This window comes from Oncorhynchus keta, unplaced genomic scaffold (genome assembly GCF_023373465.1).
Source record: "Oncorhynchus keta strain PuntledgeMale-10-30-2019 unplaced genomic scaffold, Oket_V2 Un_contig_24351_pilon_pilon, whole genome shotgun sequence".
NCBI lineage: Eukaryota > Metazoa > Chordata > Actinopteri > Salmoniformes > Salmonidae > Oncorhynchus > Oncorhynchus keta.
This window is the reverse complement of record NW_026283854.1, coordinates 40,862-62,393: the sequence shown is the minus strand read 5'-3', so window position 1 is coordinate 62,393 and position 21,532 is coordinate 40,862. Positions and strand designations below refer to the sequence as shown.

The window sequence follows — 21,532 nt, the reverse complement described above, 5'->3', positions numbered from 1 at the left end:
ATAAAACACTCACAGATACACAGATAGAGAGATACCTAATATCCAGGCCTGCTTATAAAACACTCACAGATACACAGATAGAGAGATACCTAATATCCAGCCTTGCTTATAAAACACTCACAGATACACAGATAGAGAGATACCTAATATCCAGCCTTGCTTATAAAACACTCACAGATACACAGATAGAGAGATACCTAATATCCAGCCTTGCTTATAAAACACTCACAGATACACAGATAGAGAGATACCTAATATCCAGCCTTGCTTATAAAACACTCACAGATACACAGATAGAGAGATACCTAATATCCAGGCCTGTTTACAGAGCACGGAGTCAAAGAGCGATACTAGAACATCTACTTCAGTCCTGGTGTCAAGACTTCAGTCCTGGTGTCACGACTTCAGTCCTGGTGTCACGACTTCAGTCCTAGTGTCAAGACTTCAGTCCTAGTGTCACGACTTCAGTCCTAGTGTCACGACTTCAGTCCTGGTGTCACGACTTCAGTCCTAGTGTCACGACTTCAGTCCTAGTGTCAAGACTTCAGTCCTAGTGTCACGACTTCAGTCCTGGTGTCACGACTTCAGTCCTGGTGTCACGACTTCAGTCCTAGTGTCACGACTTCAGTCCTGGTGTCACGACTTCAGTCCTAGTGTCACGACTTCAGTCCTAGTGTCACGACTTCAGTCCTAGTGTCACGACTTCAGTCCTCGTGTCACGACTTCAGTCCTGGTGTCAAGACTTCAGTCCTAGTGTCACGACTTCAGTCCTAGTGTCACGACTTCAGTCCTAGTGTCAAGACTTCAGTCCTGGTGTCAAGACTTCAGTCCTGGTGTCAAGACTTCAGTCCTGGTGTCAAGACTTCAGTCCTGGTGTCACGACTTCAGTCCTGGTGTCACGACTTCAGTCCTAGTGTCACGACTTCAGTCCTAGTGTCACGACTTCAGTCCTAGTGTCACGACTTCAGTCCTCGTGTCACGACTTCAGTCCTAGTGTCACGACTTCAGTCCTAGTGTCACGACTTCAGTCCTAGTGTCACGACTTCAGTCCTCGTGTCACGACTTCAGTCCTCGTGTCACGACTTCAGTCCTAGTGTCACGACTTCAGTCCTCGTGTCACGACTTCAGTCCTCGTGTCACGACTTCAGTCCTAGTGTCACGACTTCAGTCCTGGTGTCAAGACTTCTGCCTCAGTCGGTCCCTCTCCTTGTTCGGCTGTGTTCGGCTGTGTTCGGCTGTGTTCGGCTATGTTCGGCTGTGTTCGGCTGTGTTCGGCTGTGTTCGGCTGTGTTCGGCTGTGTTCGGCTGTGTTCGGCTGTGTTCGGCGGTTGACGTCACCAGTTTTCTTGCCGCCGCCGATCCACTTTTCATTTTCCATATGTTTTGTCTTCATTGTACACACCTGGTTTCCATCCCATAATTATATGTTCCTTATTGAACCCTGTGGTTCCCCCCTGGTTTTGTGCGTGTTTGTTCGTTGTAAGTTGGTCTGTATTTGTGAGCTTGATTATTTTCCTTCTTGGAATATTTGTTGTTTTGAGTAAAGTTAGTTGAATTACTCATCTCTGTGTCCTGCGCCTGACTCTGCCTTACCTGCTACACCGAGACGCCTTACACCTGGCTATGAACCCAGCATGAACGAACACACCTGATTCAATAAGTCAAATCAAATCAAATCAAAATCAAATCAAATCAAATCAAATTTCTTTATATAGCCCTTCGTACATCAGCTGATATCTCAAAGTGCTGTACAGAAACCCAGCCTAAAACCCCAAACAGCAAACAATGCAGGTGTAAAAGCACGGTGGCTAGGAAAAACTCCCTAGAAAGGCCAAAACCTAGGAAGAAACCTAGAGAGGAACCGGGCTATGTGGGGTGGCCAGTCCTCTTCTGGCTGTGCCGGGTAGAGATTATAACAGAACATGACCAAGATGTTCAAATGTTCATAAATGACCAGCATGGTCGAATAATAATAAGGCAGAACAGTTGAAACTGGAGCAGCAGCACAGTCAGGTGGACTGGGGCATTGTGTCAGGTAGTCCTGGGGCACGGTCCTAGGGCTCATGGTCCAGCATGGTTGTCAAGAGCTCCATGAACTACTCAATCAGTTGAATAATGTGTGTTGCAGTGGAGGCTGCTGAGGGGAGGACGGCTCATAATAACGTCTGGAACGGAGTGAATGGAATGGCATCAACCCATGTGTTTGATGTGTTTAATACCATTCTACCTATTCCGCTCCAGCCGTTACCACGAGCCCATCCTCCCCAATTAAGGTGCCACCAACCTCCTGTGGTGTGTTGGTACTGGGCTGGATCAAAAGCCTGCACAACCCGTGTCTCTCTAGGACCAGGACTGAAGAACACGGTCTCAGAAGGAGGTCTAGTAGCTCTGTATCTCTGATTCTCTGCTCTGGACTGGATATCTCTCTCTACCTGTGTATCTGCATTCAGGCTCCTCACAGCAGAAGTGAAGCAGCCTCCTCCGTCAGGTCAGATAGCAGGAGTCTGCTGAGGTACAGTAACACTGCCCTGAGAGAACGGACATGTGTGTGCAGAAAGCGGTAAGACGCACGCCACACAGAGTCGCCGCGACCAACTAGTCCGTTTCTTCACTACGTGTCAACTCAGCGTTGCGTTTAGACACGGGGCTGTGATTCAAACAGAAAGTAAACGTCTGCTTGCTTTTCACTGCTTTCACTGCGTTCAAATGTGATCTTTATTCAGCGATACAGTCAGGAACAACGTGTGAAGTCACAGTTGCATTAAGGGAGGGCTCTGTGAGTGGGTGTGACTTAGCTTCTGTCTGGGGTTGCTTAGCTCCCTAAATGTGATCTTTATTCAGCGATATAGTCAGGAACAACGTGTGAAGTCACAGTTGCATTAAGGGAGGGCTCTGTGAGTGGGTGTGACTTAGCTTCTGTCTGGGGTTGCTTAGCTCCCTAAATGTGATCTTTATTCAGCGATATAGTCAGGAACAACGTGTGAAGTCACAGTTGCATTAAGGGAGGGCTCTGTGAGTGGGTGTGACTTAGCTTCTGTCTGGGGTTGCTTAGCTCCCTAAATGTGATCTTTATTCAGCGATATAGTCAGGAACAACGTGTGAAGTCACAGTTGCATTAAGGGAGGGCTCTGTGAGTGGGTGTGACTTAGCTTCTGTCTGGGGTTGCTTAGCTCCCTAAATGTGATCTTTATTCAGCGATATAGTCAGGAACAACGTGTGAAGTCACAGTTGCATTAAGGGAGGGCTCTGTGAGTGGGTGTGACTTAGCTTCTGTTTGGGGTTGCTTAGCTCCCTAAATGTGATCTTTATTCAGCGATATAGTCAGGAACAACGTGTGAAGTCACAGTTGCATTAAGGGAGGGCTCTGTGAGTGGGTGTGACTTAGCTTCTGTCTGGGGTTGCTTAGCTCCCTAAATGTGATCTTTATTGAAGCTACAGCAACAATGTTCCATCTCACAGTTGCTTTCAGACACAGGGCTGTCACTTACCTTCTGTCCGGGGTTGATGTAGGCATTAACGTGTTTGAGGACAGGCTTCAGAAGGGGGTCGTAACGGACACACAGATCCTGGATCTTTATCTCTCCGTGCTGGGGCCAGTCCTCGGGGACCTGGGTGGTATCTGGAAAGAACACATATAGTCAACCATGAACAAAGCATGAATGAGATGTGTAATTATATACTGTGATCACACACAATAACTAGGGCGAGCAGTTTGTCCTTGACAGGGACAGAAAAACTCTGGGCCCTAGTTATAGCCTACGGCACAATAACACATACAGTAGGACATCCAGGACAGTCATACAGTAGAACATCCAGGACAGTCATACAGTAGTACATCCAGGACAGTCATACAGTAGGACATCCAGGACAGTCATACAGTAGTACATCCAAGACAGTCATACAGTAGTACATCCAGGACAGTCATACAGTAGGACATCCAGGACAGTCATACAGTAGGACATCCAGGACAGTCATACAGTAGGACATCCAGGACAGTCATACAGTAGTACATCCAGGACAGTCATACAGTAGAACATCCAGGACAGTCATACAGTAGGACTTCCAGGACAGTCATACAGTAGAACATCCATGACAGTCATACAGTAGGACATCCAGGACAGTCATACAGTAGAACATCCAGGACAGTCATACAGTAGGACATCCAGGACAGTCATACAGTAGGACATCCAGGACAGTCATACAGTAATACATCCAGGACAGTCATACAGTAGTACATCCAGGACAGTCATACAGTAGAACATCCAGGACAGTCATACAGTAGTACATCCAGGACAGTCATACAGTAATACATCCAGGACAGTCATACAGTAGTACATCCAGGACAGTCATACAGTAATACATCCAGGACAGTCATACAGTAGTACATCCAGGACAGTCATACAGTAGTACGTCCAGGACAGTCATACAGTAATACATCCAGGACAGTCATACAGTAATACATCCAGGACAGTCATACAGTAGTACATCCAGGACAGTCATACAGTAGTACATCCAGGACAGTCATACAGTAGGACATCCAGGACAGTCATACAGTAGAACATCCAAGACAGTCATACAGTAGGACATCCAGGACAGTCATACAGTAGTACATCCAGGACAGTCATACAGTAGGACATCCAGGACAGTCATACAGTAGTACATCCAGGACAGTCATACAGTAGTACATCCAGGACAGTCATACAGTAGTACATCCAGGACAGTCATACAGTAGGACATCCAGGACAGTCATACAGTAGTACATCCAGGACAGTCATACAGTAGAAATCCAGGACAGTCATACAGTAGAACATCCAGGACAGTCATACAGTAGAACATCCAGGACAGTCATACAGTAGAACATCCAGGACAGTCATACAGTAGAACATCCAGGACAGTCATACAGTAGAACATCCAGGACAGTCATACAGTAGGACATCCAGGACAGTCATACAGTAATACATCCAGGACAGTCATACAGTAGAACATCCAGGACAGTCATACAGTAGGACATCCAGGACAGTCATACAGTAGTACATCCAGGACAGTCATACAGTAGTACATCCAGGACAGTCATACAGTAGTACATCCAGGACAGTCATACAGTAGAACATCCAGGACAGTCATACAGTAGGACATCCAGGACAGTCATACAGTAGTACATCCAGGACAGTCATACAGTAGGACATCCAGGACAGTCATACAGTAGAACATCCAGGACAGTCATACAGTAGAACATCCAGGACAGTCATACAGTAGAACATCCAGGACAGTCATACAGTAGTACATCCAAGACAGTCATACAGTAGAACATCCAGGACAGTCATACAGTAGAACATCCAAGACAGTCATACAGTAGTACATCCAGGACAGTCATACAGTAGAACATCCAGGACAGTCATACAGTAGTACATCCAGGACAGTCATACAGTAGAACATCCAGGACAGTCATACAGTAGGACATCCAGGACAGTCATACAGTAGTACATCCAGGACAGTCATACAGTAGAACATCCAGGACAGTCATACAGTAGTACATCCAGGACAGTCATACAGTAGGACATCCAGGACAGTCATACAGTAGAACATCCAGGACAGTCATACAGTAGAAATCCAGGACAGTCATACAGTAGGACATCCAGGACAGTCATACAGTAATACATCCAGGACAGTCATACAGTAGAACATCCAGGACAGTCATACAGTAGTACATCCAGGACAGTCATACAGTAGAACATCCAGGACAGTCATACAGTAGGACATCCAGGACAGTCATACAGTAGTACATCCAGGACAGTCATACAGTAGGACATCCAGGACAGTCATACAGTAGAACATCCAGGACAGTCATACAGTAGAACATCCAGGACAGTCATACAGTAGAACATCCAGGACAGTCATACAGTAGTACATCCAAGACAGTCATACAGTAGAACATCCAGGACAGTCATACAGTAGAACATCCAAGACAGTCATACAGTAGTACATCCAGGACAGTCATACAGTAGAACATCCAGGACAGTCATACAGTAGTACATCCAGGACAGTCATACAGTAGAACATCCAGGACAGTCATACAGTAGGACATCCAGGACAGTCATACAGTAGTACATCCAGGACAGTCATACAGTAGGACATCCAGGACAGTCATACAGTAGTACATCCAGGACAGTCATACAGTAGAACATCCAGGACAGTCATACAGTAGGACATCCAGGACAGTCATACAGTAGTACATCCAGGACAGTCATACAGTAGGACATCCAGGACAGTCATACAGTAGAACATCCAGGACAGTCATACAGTAGAACATCCAGGACAGTCATACAGTAGAACATCCAGGACAGTCATACAGTAGTACATCCAAGACAGTCATACAGTAGAACATCCAGGACAGTCATACAGTAGAACATCCAAGACAGTCATACAGTAGTACATCCAGGACAGTCATACAGTAGAACATCCAGGACAGTCATACAGTAGTACATCCAGGACAGTCATACAGTAGAACATCCAGGACAGTCATACAGTAGGACATCCAGGACAGTCATACAGTAGTACATCCAGGACAGTCATACAGTAGAACATCCAGGACAGTCATACAGTAGTACATCCAGGACAGTCATACAGTAGGACATCCAGGACAGTCATACAGTAGAACATCCAGGACAGTCATACAGTAGAAATCCAGGACAGTCATACAGTAGGACATCCAGGACAGTCATACAGTAATACATCCAGGACAGTCATACAGTAGAACATCCAGGACAGTCATACAGTAGTACATCCAGGACAGTCATACAGTAGAACATCCAGGACAGTCATACAGTAGGACATCCAGGACAGTCATACAGTAGTACATCCAGGACAGTCATACAGTAGAACATCCAGGACAGTCATACAGTAGTACATCCAGGACAGTCATACAGTAGAACATCCAGGACAGTCATACAGTAGGACATCCAGGACAGTCATACAGTAGTACATCCAGGACAGTCATACAGTAGAACATCCAGGACAGTCATACAGTAGTACATCCAGGACAGTCATACAGTAGGACATCCAGGACAGTCATACAGTAGAACATCCAGGACAGTCATACAGTAGAAATCCAGGACAGTCATACAGTAGGACATCCAGGACAGTCATACAGTAATACATCCAGGACAGTCATACAGTAGAACATCCAGGACAGTCATACAGTAGTACATCCAGGACAGTCATACAGTAGAACATCCAGGACAGTCATACAGTAGGACATCCAGGACAGTCATACAGTAGTACATCCAGGACAGTCATACAGTAGGACATCCAGGACAGTCATACAGTAGAACATCCAGGACAGTCATACAGTAGAACATCCAGGACAGTCATACAGTAGAACATCCAGGACAGTCATACAGTAGTACATCCAGGACAGTCATACAGTAGAACATCCAGGACAGTCATACAGTAGAACATCCAGACAGTCATACAGTAGTACATCCAGGACAGTCATACAGTAGAACATCCAGGACAGTCATACAGTAGTACATCCAGGACAGTCATACAGTAGAACATCCAGGACAGTCATACAGTAGGACATCCAGGACAGTCATACAGTAGTACATCCAGGACAGTCATACAGTAGGACATCCAGGACAGTCATACAGTAGTACATCCAGGACAGTCATACAGTAGAACATCCAGGACAGTCATACAGTAGGACATCCAGGACAGTCATACAGTAGTACATCCAGGACAGTCATACAGTAGGACATCCAGGACAGTCATACAGTAGAACATCCAGGACAGTCATACAGTAGAACATCCAGGACAGTCATACAGTAGAACATCCAGGACAGTCATACAGTAGTACATCCAGGACAGTCATACAGTAGAACATCCAGGACAGTCATACAGTAGAACATCCAGGACAGTCATACAGTAGTACATCCAGGACAGTCATACAGTAGAACATCCAGGACAGTCATACAGTAGTACATCCAGGACAGTCATACAGTAGAACATCCAGGACAGTCATACAGTAGGACATCCAGGACAGTCATACAGTAGTACATCCAGGACAGTCATACAGTAGAACATCCAGGACAGTCATACAGTATCCAGGACAGTCATACACATCCAGGACAGTCATACAGTAGAACATCCAGGACAGTCATACAGTAGAAATCCAGGACAGTCATACAGTAGGACATCCAGGACAGTCATACAGTAATACATCCAGGACAGTCATACAGTAGAACATCCAGGACAGTCATACAGTAGTACATCCAGGACAGTCATACAGTAGAACATCCAGGACAGTCATACAGTAGGACATCCAGGACAGTCATACAGTAGTACATCCAGGACAGTCATACAGTAGGACATCCAGGACAGTCATACAGTAGAACATCCAGGACAGTCATACAGTAGAACATCCAGGACAGTCATACAGTAGAACATCCAGGACAGTCATACAGTAGTACATCCAAGACAGTCATACAGTAGAACATCCAGGACAGTCATACAGTAGAACATCCAAGACAGTCATACAGTAGTACATCCAGGACAGTCATACAGTAGAACATCCAGGACAGTCATACAGTAGTACATCCAGGACAGTCATACAGTAGAACATCCAGGACAGTCATACAGTAGGACATCCAGGACAGTCATACAGTAGTACATCCAGGACAGTCATACAGTAGAACATCCAGGACAGTCATACAGTAGTACATCCAGGACAGTCATACAGTAGGACATCCAGGACAGTCATACAGTAGAACATCCAGGACAGTCATACAGTAGAAATCCAGGACAGTCATACAGTAGGACATCCAGGACAGTCATACAGTAATACATCCAGGACAGTCATACAGTAGAACATCCAGGACAGTCATACAGTAGTACATCCAGGACAGTCATACAGTAGAACATCCAGGACAGTCATACAGTAGGACATCCAGGACAGTCATACAGTAGTACATCCAGGACAGTCATACAGTAGGACATCCAGGACAGTCATACAGTAGAACATCCAGGACAGTCATACAGTAGAACATCCAGGACAGTCATACAGTAGAACATCCAGGACAGTCATACAGTAGTACATCCAAGACAGTCATACAGTAGAACATCCAGGACAGTCATACAGTAGAACATCCAAGACAGTCATACAGTAGTACATCCAGGACAGTCATACAGTAGAACATCCAGGACAGTCATACAGTACATCCAGGACAGTAGTAGAACATCCAGGACAGTCATACAGTACATCCAGGACAGTCATACAGGGACAGTCATACAGTAGGACATCCAGGACAGTCATACAGTAGTACATCCAGGACAGTCATACAGTAGAACATCCAGGACAGTCATACAGTCCAGGACAGTCATACAGGACATCCAGGACAGTCATACAGTAGGACATCCAGGACAGTCATACAGTACATCCAGGACAGTCATACAGTAGAACATCCAGGACAGTCATACAGTAGAACATCCAGGACAGTCATACAGTAGTACATCCAAGACAGTCATACAGTAGACATCCAGGACAGTCATACAGTAGAACATCCACATCATACAGGACATCCAGGACAGTCATACAGTAGAACATCCAGGACAGTCATACAGTAGTACATCCAGGACAGTCATACAGTAGAACATCCAGGACAGTCATACAGTAGGACATCCAGGACAGTCATACAGTAGTACATCCAGGACAGTCATACAGTACATCCAGGACAGTCATACAGTAGTACATCCAGGACAGTCATCCAGGACAGTCAGGACATCCAGGACAGTCATACAGTAGAACATCCAGGACAGTCATACAGTAGAAATCCAGGACAGTCATACAGTAGGACATCCAGGACAGTCATACAGTAAACATCCAGGACAGTCATACAGTAGAACATCCAGGACAGTCATACAGTAGTACATCCAGGACAGTCATACAGTAGAACATCCAGGACAGTCATACAGTAGGACATCCAGGACAGTCATACAGTAGTACATCCAGGACAGTCATACAGTAGGACATCCAGGACAGTCATACAGTAGAACATCCAGGACAGTCATACAGTAGAACATCCAGGACAGTCATACAGTAGAACATCCAGGACAGTCATACAGTAGTACATCCAAGACAGTCATACAGTAGAACATCCAGGACAGTCATACAGTAGAACATCCAAGACAGTCATACAGTAGTACATCCAGGACAGTCATACAGTAGAACATCCAGGACAGTCATACAGTAGTACATCCAGGACAGTCATACAGTAGAACATCCAGGACAGTCATACAGTAGGACATCCAGGACAGTCATACAGTAGTACATCCAGGACAGTCATACAGTAGAACATCCAGGACAGTCATACAGTAGTACATCCAGGACAGTCCAGGACATCCAGTCATACAGTAGAACATCCAGGACAGTCATAGTCAAATCCAGGACAGTAGTAGGACATCCAGGACAGTCATACAGTAATACATCCAGGACAGTCATACAGTAGAACATCCAGGACAGTCATACAGTAGGACATCCAGGACAGTCATACAGTAGTACATCCAGGACAGTCATACAGTACGACATCCAGGACAGTCATACAGTAGGACATCCAGGACAGTCATACAGTAGAACATCCAGGACAGTCATACAGTAGAACATCCAGGACAGTCATACAGTAGAACATCCAGGACAGTCATACAGTAGGACATCCAGGACAGTCATACAGTAGTGAATTTGGGGACAGTCACACATCTGACGATGCAGTAAACAGAGGTCTCTTTGTCAAAAGTGGTGCCCTAAGTGCTACTCAGAATCACTCTTCCTTCTGTGACCAGGCTCTGGTCTGTTTAGACTGCAGCATTTGGCTACTTCAAAAGTACTCTGTGTTTTACTGCTAAACCATGCATGTAGACCTTAAAATAAGGGTTGGTGGTTTTCTCCTCATGACTTAAGGGCTGCGAACGGATGCAGAGGAAACAAAAGAACTAAATGAATCAAAGGGTAGGATGATAAAACAGGGCCAGATGACAGCTCGTTGCTTGGACAAGCTCCACTTATTATCGTTGTATTGCTATCAGGGCCAAACTTTCCATTACGTCACAGTGTAGGAGGACAGCCCAGTCTGGTTCTTTGACCACAGGACTCTAGCAGGGCCACGGCTCTAGAGATGGGGGACTCTCTCCTCCCTCTCCTCCTTCTCTCCTCTCCTCTTCAATCCCACTTCCTCGTTGTTCAACAAGAACTCTCTCCCTCCTGCTCCTCCCTTAGTTCTAGCCCTCTTATATTCCTCCCCCAAGAGACATGACCCCCTTCTCTTCTTTTTTAACATCGCCATGGCAACAGCACATCACTTAAACTTCGATGCTGCTTTGGAAGGAGACCCGTAACGGGACTATTGTAAACTCCACAGAGACACACTAGAGAAATGATGTTGGAATTCGGGAGGAGAAACACTGTGTCAGGTCGTTCTGCCCCACACTGTAAATCTAAAGACATTACCATACTGTCAGATTGTTGCCCTGTCCGGTTGACTGTTCTACTGCCATGGATTTTTAAATATAGTCCTTATAGATGTGTAGAAGCCTAGACTATGTTGAGCCATCCTCGCTGTTACATGTTGGAGAAGATATTACCATACTGTCAGAATGTTGCCCTGTGTGGTTGACTGTTCTACTGCCATGGATTTTTAAATATAGTCCTTATAGATGTGTAGAAGCCTAGACTATGTTGAGCCATCCTCGCTGTTACATGTTGGAGAAGACATTTGATAAATGGAAGCTTCAATCAGTGCTTACTTTTCTAAATGTATTTTTATTTAACAAGGCAAGTCAGTTAAGAAAAATTCTTATTTATAATTCCGGCCTAGGAACAGTGGGTTAACTGCCTTGTTCAGGGGGAGAACGACAGATTTTTACCTTGACAACTCAGGGATTTGATCTTGTTAACCTTTCGGTTACTAGTCCAACACTCTAACCAGTAGGCTACCTACCGGCTGCCCCTTTACTAAAGACTTAATCTGTATATAGCCTCGCTATTGTTATTTTACTGCTGCTCTTTAATTATTTTTTACTTTTATTTCTTATTTTTTTAGGTATTTTTCTTAATAACTGCATTGGTGGTTATGGGCTTGTAAAGTAAACATTTCAAGTCAATACCTGTTGTATTCAGCGCATGTGACAAATACAATTGTATTTGACTTGATCTCGGAACACAGAACCAAATAGAACCTGTTCTATTGACTGTGTGTTTCAGCAGGATTCCATTACTCTGTTCTATTGACTGTGTGTTTCAGCAGGACTCCATTACCCTGTTCTATTGACTGTGTGTTTCAGCAGGATTCCATTACCCTGTTCTATTGACTGTGTGTTTCAGCAGTATTCCATTACTCTGTTCTATTGACTGTGTGTTTCAGCAGGATTCCATTACTCTGTTCTATTGACTGTGTGTTTCAGCAGGATTCCATTACCCTGTTCTATTGACTGTGTGTTTCAGCAGGATTCCATTACTCTGTTCTATTGACTGTGTGTTTCAGCAGGATTCCATTACCCTGTTCTATTGACTGTGTGTTTCAGCAGTATTCCATTACCCTGTTCTATTGACTGTGTGTTTCAGCAGGATTACATTACCCTGTTCTATTGACTGTGTGTTTCAGCAGGATTCCATTACCCTGTTCTATTGACTGTGTGTTTCAGCAGGATTCCATTACCCTGTTCTATTGACTGTGTGTTTCCTTCCATTACCCTGTTCTATTGACTGTGTGTTTCAGCAGGATTCCATTACCCTGTTCTATTGACTGTGTGTTTCAGCAGGATTCCATTACCCTGTTCTATTGACTGTGTGTTTCAGCAGGATTCCATTACCCTGTTCTATTGACTGTGTGTTTCAGCAGGATTCCATTACTCTGTTCTATTGACTGTGTGTTTCAGCAGGATTCCATTACCCTGTTCTATTGACTGTGTGTTTCAGCAGGATTCCATTACCCTGTTCTATTGACTGTGTGTTTCAGCAGTATTCCATTACTCTGTTCTATTGACTGTGTGTTTCAGCAGGATTCCATTACTCTGTTCTATTGACTGTGTGTTTCAGCAGGATTCCATTACCCTGTTCTATTGACTGTGTGTTTCAGCAGGATTCCATTACCCTGTTCTATTGACTGTGTGTTTCAGCAGGATTCCATTACCCTGTTCTATTGACTGTGTGTTTCAGCAGTATTCCATTACCCTGTTCTATTGACTGTGTGTTTCAGCAGGATTCCATTACCCTGTTCTATTGACTGTGTGTTTCAGCAGGATTCCATTACCCTGTTCTATTGACTGTGTGTTTCAGCAGGATTCCATTACCCTGTTCTATTGACTGTGTGTTTCAGCAGGATTCCATTACCCTGTTCTATTGACTGTGTGTTTCAGCAGGATTCCATTACCCTGTTCTATTGACTGTGTGTTTCAGCAGGATTCCATTACCCTGTTCTATTGACTGTGTGTTTCAGCAGGATTCCATTACCCTGTTCTATTGACTGTGTGTTTCAGCAGGATTCCATTACCCTGTTCTATTGACTGTGTGTTTCAGCAGGATTCCATTACCCTGTTCTATTGACTGTGTGTTTCAGCAGGATTCCATTACTCTGTTCTATTGACTGTGTGTTTCAGCAGGATTCCATTACCCTGTTCTATTGACTGTGTGTTTCAGCAGTATTCCATTACCCTGTTCTATTGACTGTGTGTTTCAGCAGGATTCCATTACTCTGTTCTATTGACTGTGTGTTTCAGCAGGATTCCATTACTCTGTTCTATTGACTTTGTGTTTCAGCAGGATTCCATTACTCTGTTCTATTGACTGTGTGTTTCAGCAGGATTCCATTACTCTGTTCTATTGACTGTGTGTTTCAGCAGGATTCCATTACCCTGTTCTATTGACTGTGTGTTAAACCACATCTTGTGTGTGCACTGTCCAGCTTCTGTCACAAGAGACTCCAGGGTATTGGGAAGCAGCATTTGGTGTGGGAGTGTGTTTAGTTTACCCATGGAGCCTTCGTAGTTCTCAGACTCTGTACTCAGGAAGCTGTTGACCTTCTTGACAGCAGCCATCTGGACCTCTAAGTCAGCCAGGTTCCTCACCACCCAGTTCAGGTAGTTGGTCACCTGGGTAATGGGAGGTAAACACAATATATATTTAATCCATGTTCTATGAAGTGTCCTTACTAGGTATAGAAATAATACTATTATTAATAATACTATTAATTATAATAATTGTTATTATTATTATTGTAATAAGTCTGAGTGGGAGTCTTTTTGCCCATTGCCTTGGACAATATGAGGTAAACCAAAGGTATTTAATGGTTGAGAAGAATACATAAAAGGCTGATCAGTCAGAAGAGAAGGAGAAGAGTCGTGGAAGGGCCATGCTCTCTGAGGAGTGATAAGCCTACAGAAAACAATACTGTGGGTTTTTGTTACAGTACAAACAAAGATGAATGCTGAGGACAATACAGCTTCTATTGTTTCACATCTTCTGGCAGTGGGAGAGGAAGGATTGTCAACAACACTCCTCTCATTAATGTGACTGATGCAGTCCTTCTATGTACAGTTCCATAAATGTTCTACTGAATACGTTGTCTAAACACTTGCTGCCTTGTCATCTTGTAAATATAACTACAATCAGATCCAGGTGAATAAGGGCTTGTTATTAAAAAGATTCTCATTTGATGAAGTTGATCCTGTATGTTGTTTCTGTTCTGTGGGTATATTCATGTTTGTGTGACATTGGGGAGACGTTGTGTCACAGCTTCCACCGAAGGTAGTTCCTCTCCTTGTTCGGACGGCGCTCGGCGTCTACATTGGGGAGACGTTGTGTCACAGCTTCCACCGAAGGTAGTTCCTCTCCTTGTTCGGGCGGCGCTCGGCGTCTACATTGGGGAGACGTTGTGTCACGGCTTCCACCGAAGGTAGTTCCTCTCCTTGTTCGGGCGGCGCTCGGCGTCTACATTGGGGAGACGTTGTGTCACGGCTTCCACCGAAGGTAGTTCCTCTCCTTGTTCGGGCGGCGCTCGGCGTCTACTAGTCTTCACCGATCCTTTTTTCCTTTTCTGTTCGTTTTCTCTGCTTTTTTCACACCTGGTTTCATTTGCCTTAATTTCTGTGTGTATAATTACCCCTGTTGCCTGCCTAGGTTTTTGCGGGATTATTCGTGTGATGTGGCTCGTTAAGGTTGATGTTTCTCGTTAAGGTTGATGTTGCTCGTTAAGGTTGATGTTGCTCGTTAAGGTTGATGTGGCTTGTTAAGGTTGATGTGGCTCGTTAAGGTTGATGTTGCTCGTTAAGGTTGATGTTGCTCGTTAAGGTTGATGTTGCTCGTTAAGGTTGATGTTGCTCGTTAAGGTTGATGTTGCTCGTTAAGGTTGTGCCTATTTTGTTTCCACGTATTATACCAAGTGTGTATATATTTAGGAGCGTTGTTTTTCCCTCCTTCCGTGAATAACTGGTTTCTCGGTTGTCGAGGGCCTTTGTTTTTTGGTATTGTTCCTGACCTGTATGTTTGTGGACTTGCCCATTAAATAACACATCTCGGACATCTCTGCTCTCCTGCGCCTGACTCCTTCACCTACCTCTACACACAATCGTGTAACACGTTGACTCACTGTAAGGGCGTAGGTCAGGCCTAACCCCACCATGCTAGAGGGAAGGTTCTTGCCAGAGCTCCATATTGAGGCTACTGCTGCTGTTAACACAATGACAGCACCCAGGTAGTCCTGAGAGAGAAAGAGAGACAGATAAGATAGTTAGAGGGAGAGAGAGAGAGAATTTGAAGTTGTGAATTCAACACAGCATTTAGCTCTCACCTCTAAAAGTAATTTCTTCTAATTTTGCAGCTCAGTGTGATAAGAAACCTGGGAGTATTGTGTTACTCAGTAAGATACCATTAGTATTACAATAGTCCCATATCTTATTAATAATGTCATGGTTGAATCATGGACATGAATGTTCTCTCACCGTTCTGACCTCCAACCAGCGGTTGGCAGCAGAGAGGAACAGGTAGGCTGTGTTGTTGGTATCTGTCAGCTCCAGCATCTTCTGCTTGAATCGAGATTCATGTCTGAAGAACAAATGGAAAATAAATAAAGCTAATACCTACCAGATTATTTCCCATGTGACCAGGTTTGAACCCGGCGTCTCTAGACTGTGTTCGTCCGCACGTCTCCAGGTCCCAGTCCTGGTTATGGTTCATAGAACCACCTCCGTTAGACAAACACTGAAGTGGGATTGTTTCAGGACTGGACTATGGTGCCTGATGATGGGAGTTGGACCATGGCTGCTACATAGCTAAGTGACATCTAACATTGGACCAAGAGAGAAAGAGAGATAAGCCACGGTGCTGCCAAGATGAGGAAGTCTTCAGGGAGGAAGAGGCTGTCTGAGGGGTAGTAACCGTGAGAGCTGTTTAATGGAGGAAGAGGCTGTCTGAGGGGTAGTAACCGTGAGAGCTGTTTAATGGAGGAAGAGGCTGTCTGAGGGGTAGTAACCGTGAGAGCTGTTTAATGGAGGAAGAGACTGTCTGAGGGGTAGTAACCGTGAGAGCTGTTTAATGGAGGAAGAGGCTGTCTGAGGGGTTAGTAACCGTGAGAGCTGTTTAATGGAGGAAGAGGCTGTCTGAGGGGTAGTAACCGTGAGAGCTGTTTAATGGAGGAAGAGGCTGTCTGAGGGGTAGTAACCGTGAGAGCTGTTTAATGGAGGAAGAGGCTGTCTGAGGGGTAGTAACCGTGAGAGCTGTTTAATGGAGGAAGAGGCTGTCTGAGGGGTAGTAACCGTGAGAGCTGTTTAATGGAGGAAGAGGCTGTCTGAGGGGTAGTAACCGTGAGAGCTGTTTAATGGAGGAAGAGGCTGTCTGAGGGGTAGTAACCGTGAGAGCTGTTTAATGGAGGAAGAGGCTGTCTGAGGGGTAGTAACCGTGAGAGCTGTTTAATGTTGGATTACCACGATTCTGGGGAAAAGGAGGAATGTTCGTGAACTGTTTGGAGTGGGATTCATGTCATTCTGGATCAAGAGAAAGATTTGGGTTTGTGATGTCCTCCTTCCTCCATGAATGAATGGTTCTGGATGGGTTGGAAGACTTCTAGATGGGATTCAAGTTGTTCACACTAATATAACATCTACGCAAAGGAATTAACCTCCAGTGTCAACAAATCCACCACTTTGTTTCGAGTTTCGGATCACTAAGTACAGTGTTACTGCCTTCCTAAAACCTATAAGTGCTTCTTGAGTATGTTGTGTAACGATGCTCCGGGCGAAATTTCCACTCTGTCACATGTGTGTGTGCGTGTGTGTGTGTGTGTGTGTGCCTGTGTGTGTCCCTGTGTGTGTGTCTGTGTGTGGCCTGTGTGTGTGCCTGTGTGTGTGTGTGTGTGCCTGTGTGTGTGCCTGTGTGTGTGCCTGTGTGTGTGTCTGTGTGTGGCCTGTGTGTGTGCCTGTGTGTGTGTGTGTGTGTGTGTGTGTGTGTGTGTGTGTGTGTGTGTGTGTGTGTGTGTGTGTGTGTGTGTGTGTGTGTGTGTGTGTGTGTGTGTGTGTGTGTGTGTGTGTATGGTACACTGGCCTGAATGCTCGGATGGTGGTGAGTCCCTCTGCAGTCTCAGAGAAGTGGCAGAGCAGAGGAAGCTGGGTGGAGTCATCTAAGTCCTGAAGGTCCCTGAGAGAGAAAATGAAAAAAGTCTGGACAATGTGGAAACAGAGACGAAAAGCATAGTATAACACAATGACAGCACCCAGGTAGTCCTGACAGAGAGAGACAGATAAGATAGTTAGAGGGAGAGAGAGAGAGAATTTGAAGTTGTGATGCTGTTGTGATACTGTAAAAGGAAACTACATTGAGCTGAAATGGACCAGGACTGCCCAGTGAACTCACTTTGAGGCGACCCGGAAGTACTTCTGTATAAAGTAGAAAGACACAGCCAGAGGAACCAGAGCGATGAGGAAGCTTGGGGTGACGAACGCTATGACCCCGATGGCTGACAGACAAAGCAGAGTGGAGCGGGTCAAAGACTCCAGGGTAGGAGGGATGTGCTGGAGAAAGGGATAGAGAGAGAGAGAGGGGGAGAGAGAGGGGGGAGCGAGGGGGGTAGAGAGAGAGGGGGGAGAGAGAGGGGGAGGGTGGAAGGGGGATAGAGAGAGAGAGAGAGAGAGAGAGAGAGAGAGAGAGAGAGAGAGAGAGAGAGAGAGAGAGAGTGGGGGATAGAGAGAGAGAGAGAGAGGGAGGGAGGGAGGATAGGAGATAGTATCATGTCAGTGCTACATTTCTGACCTACACTCTGGACCTCAATGTCGTCCTCTTTAACAATCTGAGGTCACCTGAGGGACGTAATATAATGACGTGGGACATTGACTCAACAATGGAGTCGGATGTGGATTTGAACCAGCGACCACTTGGTTACTGTCCCAACACTCTTGACCACTAGGGTACTTTACCCTAATACTCCTGACTGAAATAAGTCAACAGTTCACTCTACTGAGGGTGAACATCCTTTTCAGAATCACCTGATCTATTATGTTGGTGTCAGCCGAGAAACGGTTCAGGATCTGGCCCAAGGGGGTCACGTCAAAGAATCTGAGAAGAGATTAAAAATATATATTATTTCAAATATTAGTCTGAAAAATATATAAAATGTGATTTAAAATGTTTTATTAATAAATGATTGAACACATTCTTTCTGGTTCAACTATTCAGTTCCCTTCTATTTCAACACGGATGTCATAAAGAGTATAAGAATCTGTAGGTGAGGTGTTTCGTGGGTCCCTGTTAGGTGAGGTGTGTCATGGGTACCTGATAGGTGAGGTGTGTCGTGGGTACCTGATAGGTGAGGTGTGTCGTGGGTACCTGATAGGTGAGGTGTGTCGTGGGTACCTGATAGGTGAGGTGTGTCGTGGGTACCTGATAGGTGAGGTGTGTCGTGGGTACCTGATAGGTGAGGTGTGTTGTGGGTACCTGATAGGTGAGGTGTGTCGTGGGTACCTGATAGGTGAGGTGTGTCATGGGTACCTGATAGGTGAGGTGTGTCGTGGGTACCTGATAGGTGAGGTGTGTCGTGGGTACCTGATAGGTGAGGTGTGTCGTGGGTACCTGACAGGTGAGGTGTGTCGTGGGTACCTGACAGGTGAGGTGTGTCGTGGGTACCTGACAGGTGAGGTGTGTCGTGGGTACCTGACAGGTGAGGTGTGTCGTGGGTACCTGACAGGTGAGGTGTGTCGTGGGTACCTGATAGGTGAGGTGTGTCGTGGGTACCTGATAGGTGAGGTGTGTCGTGGGTACCTGATAGGTGAGGTGTGTCGTGGGTACCTGACAGGTGAGTGGTGTCGTGGGTACCTGACAGGTGAGGTGTGTCGTGGGTACCTGATAGGTGAGGTGTGTCGTGGGTACCTGACAGGTGAGGTGTGTCGTGGGTACCTGATAGGTGAGGTGTGTCGTGGGTACCTGACAGGTGAGGTGTGTCGTGGGTACCTGATAGGTGAGGTGTGTCGTGGGTACCTGATAGGTGAGGTGTGTCGTGGGTACCTGACAGGTGAGGTGTGTCGTGGGTACCTGACAGGTGAGGTGTGTCGTGGGTACCTGACAGGTGAGGTGTGTCGTGGGTACCTGACAGGTGAGGTGTGTCGTGGGTACCTGACAGGTGAGGTGTGTCGTGGGTACCTGATAGGTGAGGTGTGTCGTGGGTACCTGATAGGTGAGGTGTGTCGTGGGTACCTGATAGGTGAGGTGTGTCGTGGGTACCTGATAGGTGAGGTGTGTCGTGGGTACCTGACAGGTGAGGTGTGTCGTGGGTACCTGACAGGTGAGGTGTGTCGTGGGTACCTGACAGGTGAGGTGTGTCGTGGGTACCTGACAGGTGAGGTGTGTCGTGGGTACCTGACAGGTGAGGTGTGTCGTGGGTACCTGATAGGTGAGGTGTGTCGTGGGTACCTGACAGGTGAGGTGTGTTGTGGGTACCTGATAGGTGAGGTGTGTCGTGGGTACCTGACAGGTGAGGTGTGTCGTGGGTACCTGACAGGTGAGGTGTGTCGTGGGTACCTGACAGGTGAGGTGTGTCGTGGGTACCTGACAGGTGAGGTGTGTCGTGGGTACCTGACAGGTGAGGTGTGTCGTGGGTCCCTGTTAGGTGAGGTGTGTCGTGGGTACCTGATAGGTGAGGTGTGTCGTGGGTACCTGATAGGTGAGGTGTGTCGTGGGTACCTGACAGGTGAGGTGTGTCGTGGGTACCTGATAGGTGAGGTGTGTCGTGGGTACCTGACAGGTGAGGTGTGTCGTGGGTACCTGATAGGTGAGGTGTGTCGTGGGTACCTGATAGGTGAGGTGTGTCGTGGGTACCTGACAGGTGAGGTGTGTCGTGGGTACCTGATAGGTGAGGTGTGTCGTGGGTACCTGATAGGTGAGGTGTGTCGTGGGTACCTGATAGGTGAGGTGTGTCGTGGGTACCTGATAGGTGAGGTGTGTCGTGGGTACCTGACAGGTGAGGTGTGTCGTGGGTACCTGATAGGTGAGGTGTGTCGTGGGTACCTGATAGGTGAGGTGTGTCGTGGGTACCTGACAGGTGAGGTGTGTCGTGGGTACCTGATAGGTGAGGTGTGTCGTGGGTACCTGACAGGTGAGGTGTGTCGTGGGTACCTGATAGGTGAGGTGTGTCGTGGGTACCTGATAGGTGAGGTGTGTCGTGGGTACCTGATAGGTGAGGTGTGTCGTGGGTACCTGATAGGTGAGGTGTGTCGTGGGTACCTGATAGGTGAGGTGTGTCGTGGGTACCTGATAGGTGAGGTGTGTCGTGGGTACCTGATAGGTGAGGTGTGTCGTGGTACCTGATAGGTGAGGTGTGTCGATAGGTGGGTGTGTCGTGGGTACCTGAGAGGTGAGGTGTGGGTACCTGACAGGTGAGGTGTGTCGTGGGTACCTGACAGGTGAGGTGTGTCGTGGGTACCTGACAGGTGAGGTGTGTCGTGGGTACCTGACAGGTGAGGTGTGTCGTGGGTACCTGATAGGTGAGGTGTGTCGTGGGTACCTGATAGGTGAGGTGTGTCGTGGGTACCTGATAGGTGAGGTGTGTCGTGGGTACCTGACAGGTGAGGTGTGTCGTGGGTACCTGACAGGTGAGGTGTGTCGTGGGTACCTGACAGGTGAGGTGTGTCGTGGGTACCTGATAGGTGAGGTGTGTCGTGGGTACCTGACAGGTGAGGTGTGTCGTGGGTACCTGATAGGTGAGGTGTGTCGTGGGTACCTGACAGGTGAGGTGTGTTGTGGGTACCTGATAGGTGAGGTGTGTCGTGGGTACCTGACAGGTGAGGTGTGTCGTGGGTACCTGACAGGTGAGGTGTGTCGTGGGTACCTGACAGGTGAGGTGTGTCGTGGGTACCTGACAGGTGAGGTGTGTCGTGGGTACCTGACAGGTGAGGTGTGTCGTGGGTACCTGACAGGTGAGGTGTGTCGTGGGTACCTGATAGGTGAGGTGTGTCGTGGGTACCTGATAGGTGAGGTGTGTCGTGGGTACCTGATAGGTGAGGTGTG

General features: G+C 46.6%; 1 protein-coding gene across 1 annotated transcript in view; it reads right to left on the bottom strand.

Moving 5' to 3' along the window:
• The window catches only part of LOC118382908 (ATP-binding cassette sub-family C member 9-like), a gene marked incomplete at its 5' end in the record, with an annotated part of 77,736 nt that overhangs the window by 19,266 nt on the left and 36,938 nt on the right, over window positions 1-21,532 (bottom strand). The window contains 7 exons of the mRNA XM_052505606.1: window positions 3,489-3,619; window positions 14,016-14,136; window positions 15,633-15,743; window positions 15,985-16,087; window positions 17,582-17,674; window positions 17,891-18,048; window positions 18,520-18,589. Of these exons, the coding sequence (XP_052361566.1) occupies window positions 3,489-3,619; window positions 14,016-14,136; window positions 15,633-15,743; window positions 15,985-16,087; window positions 17,582-17,674; window positions 17,891-18,048; window positions 18,520-18,589 (787 nt within the window). The remainder of the gene's footprint in view (window positions 1-3,488; window positions 3,620-14,015; window positions 14,137-15,632; window positions 15,744-15,984; window positions 16,088-17,581; window positions 17,675-17,890; window positions 18,049-18,519; window positions 18,590-21,532) is intronic.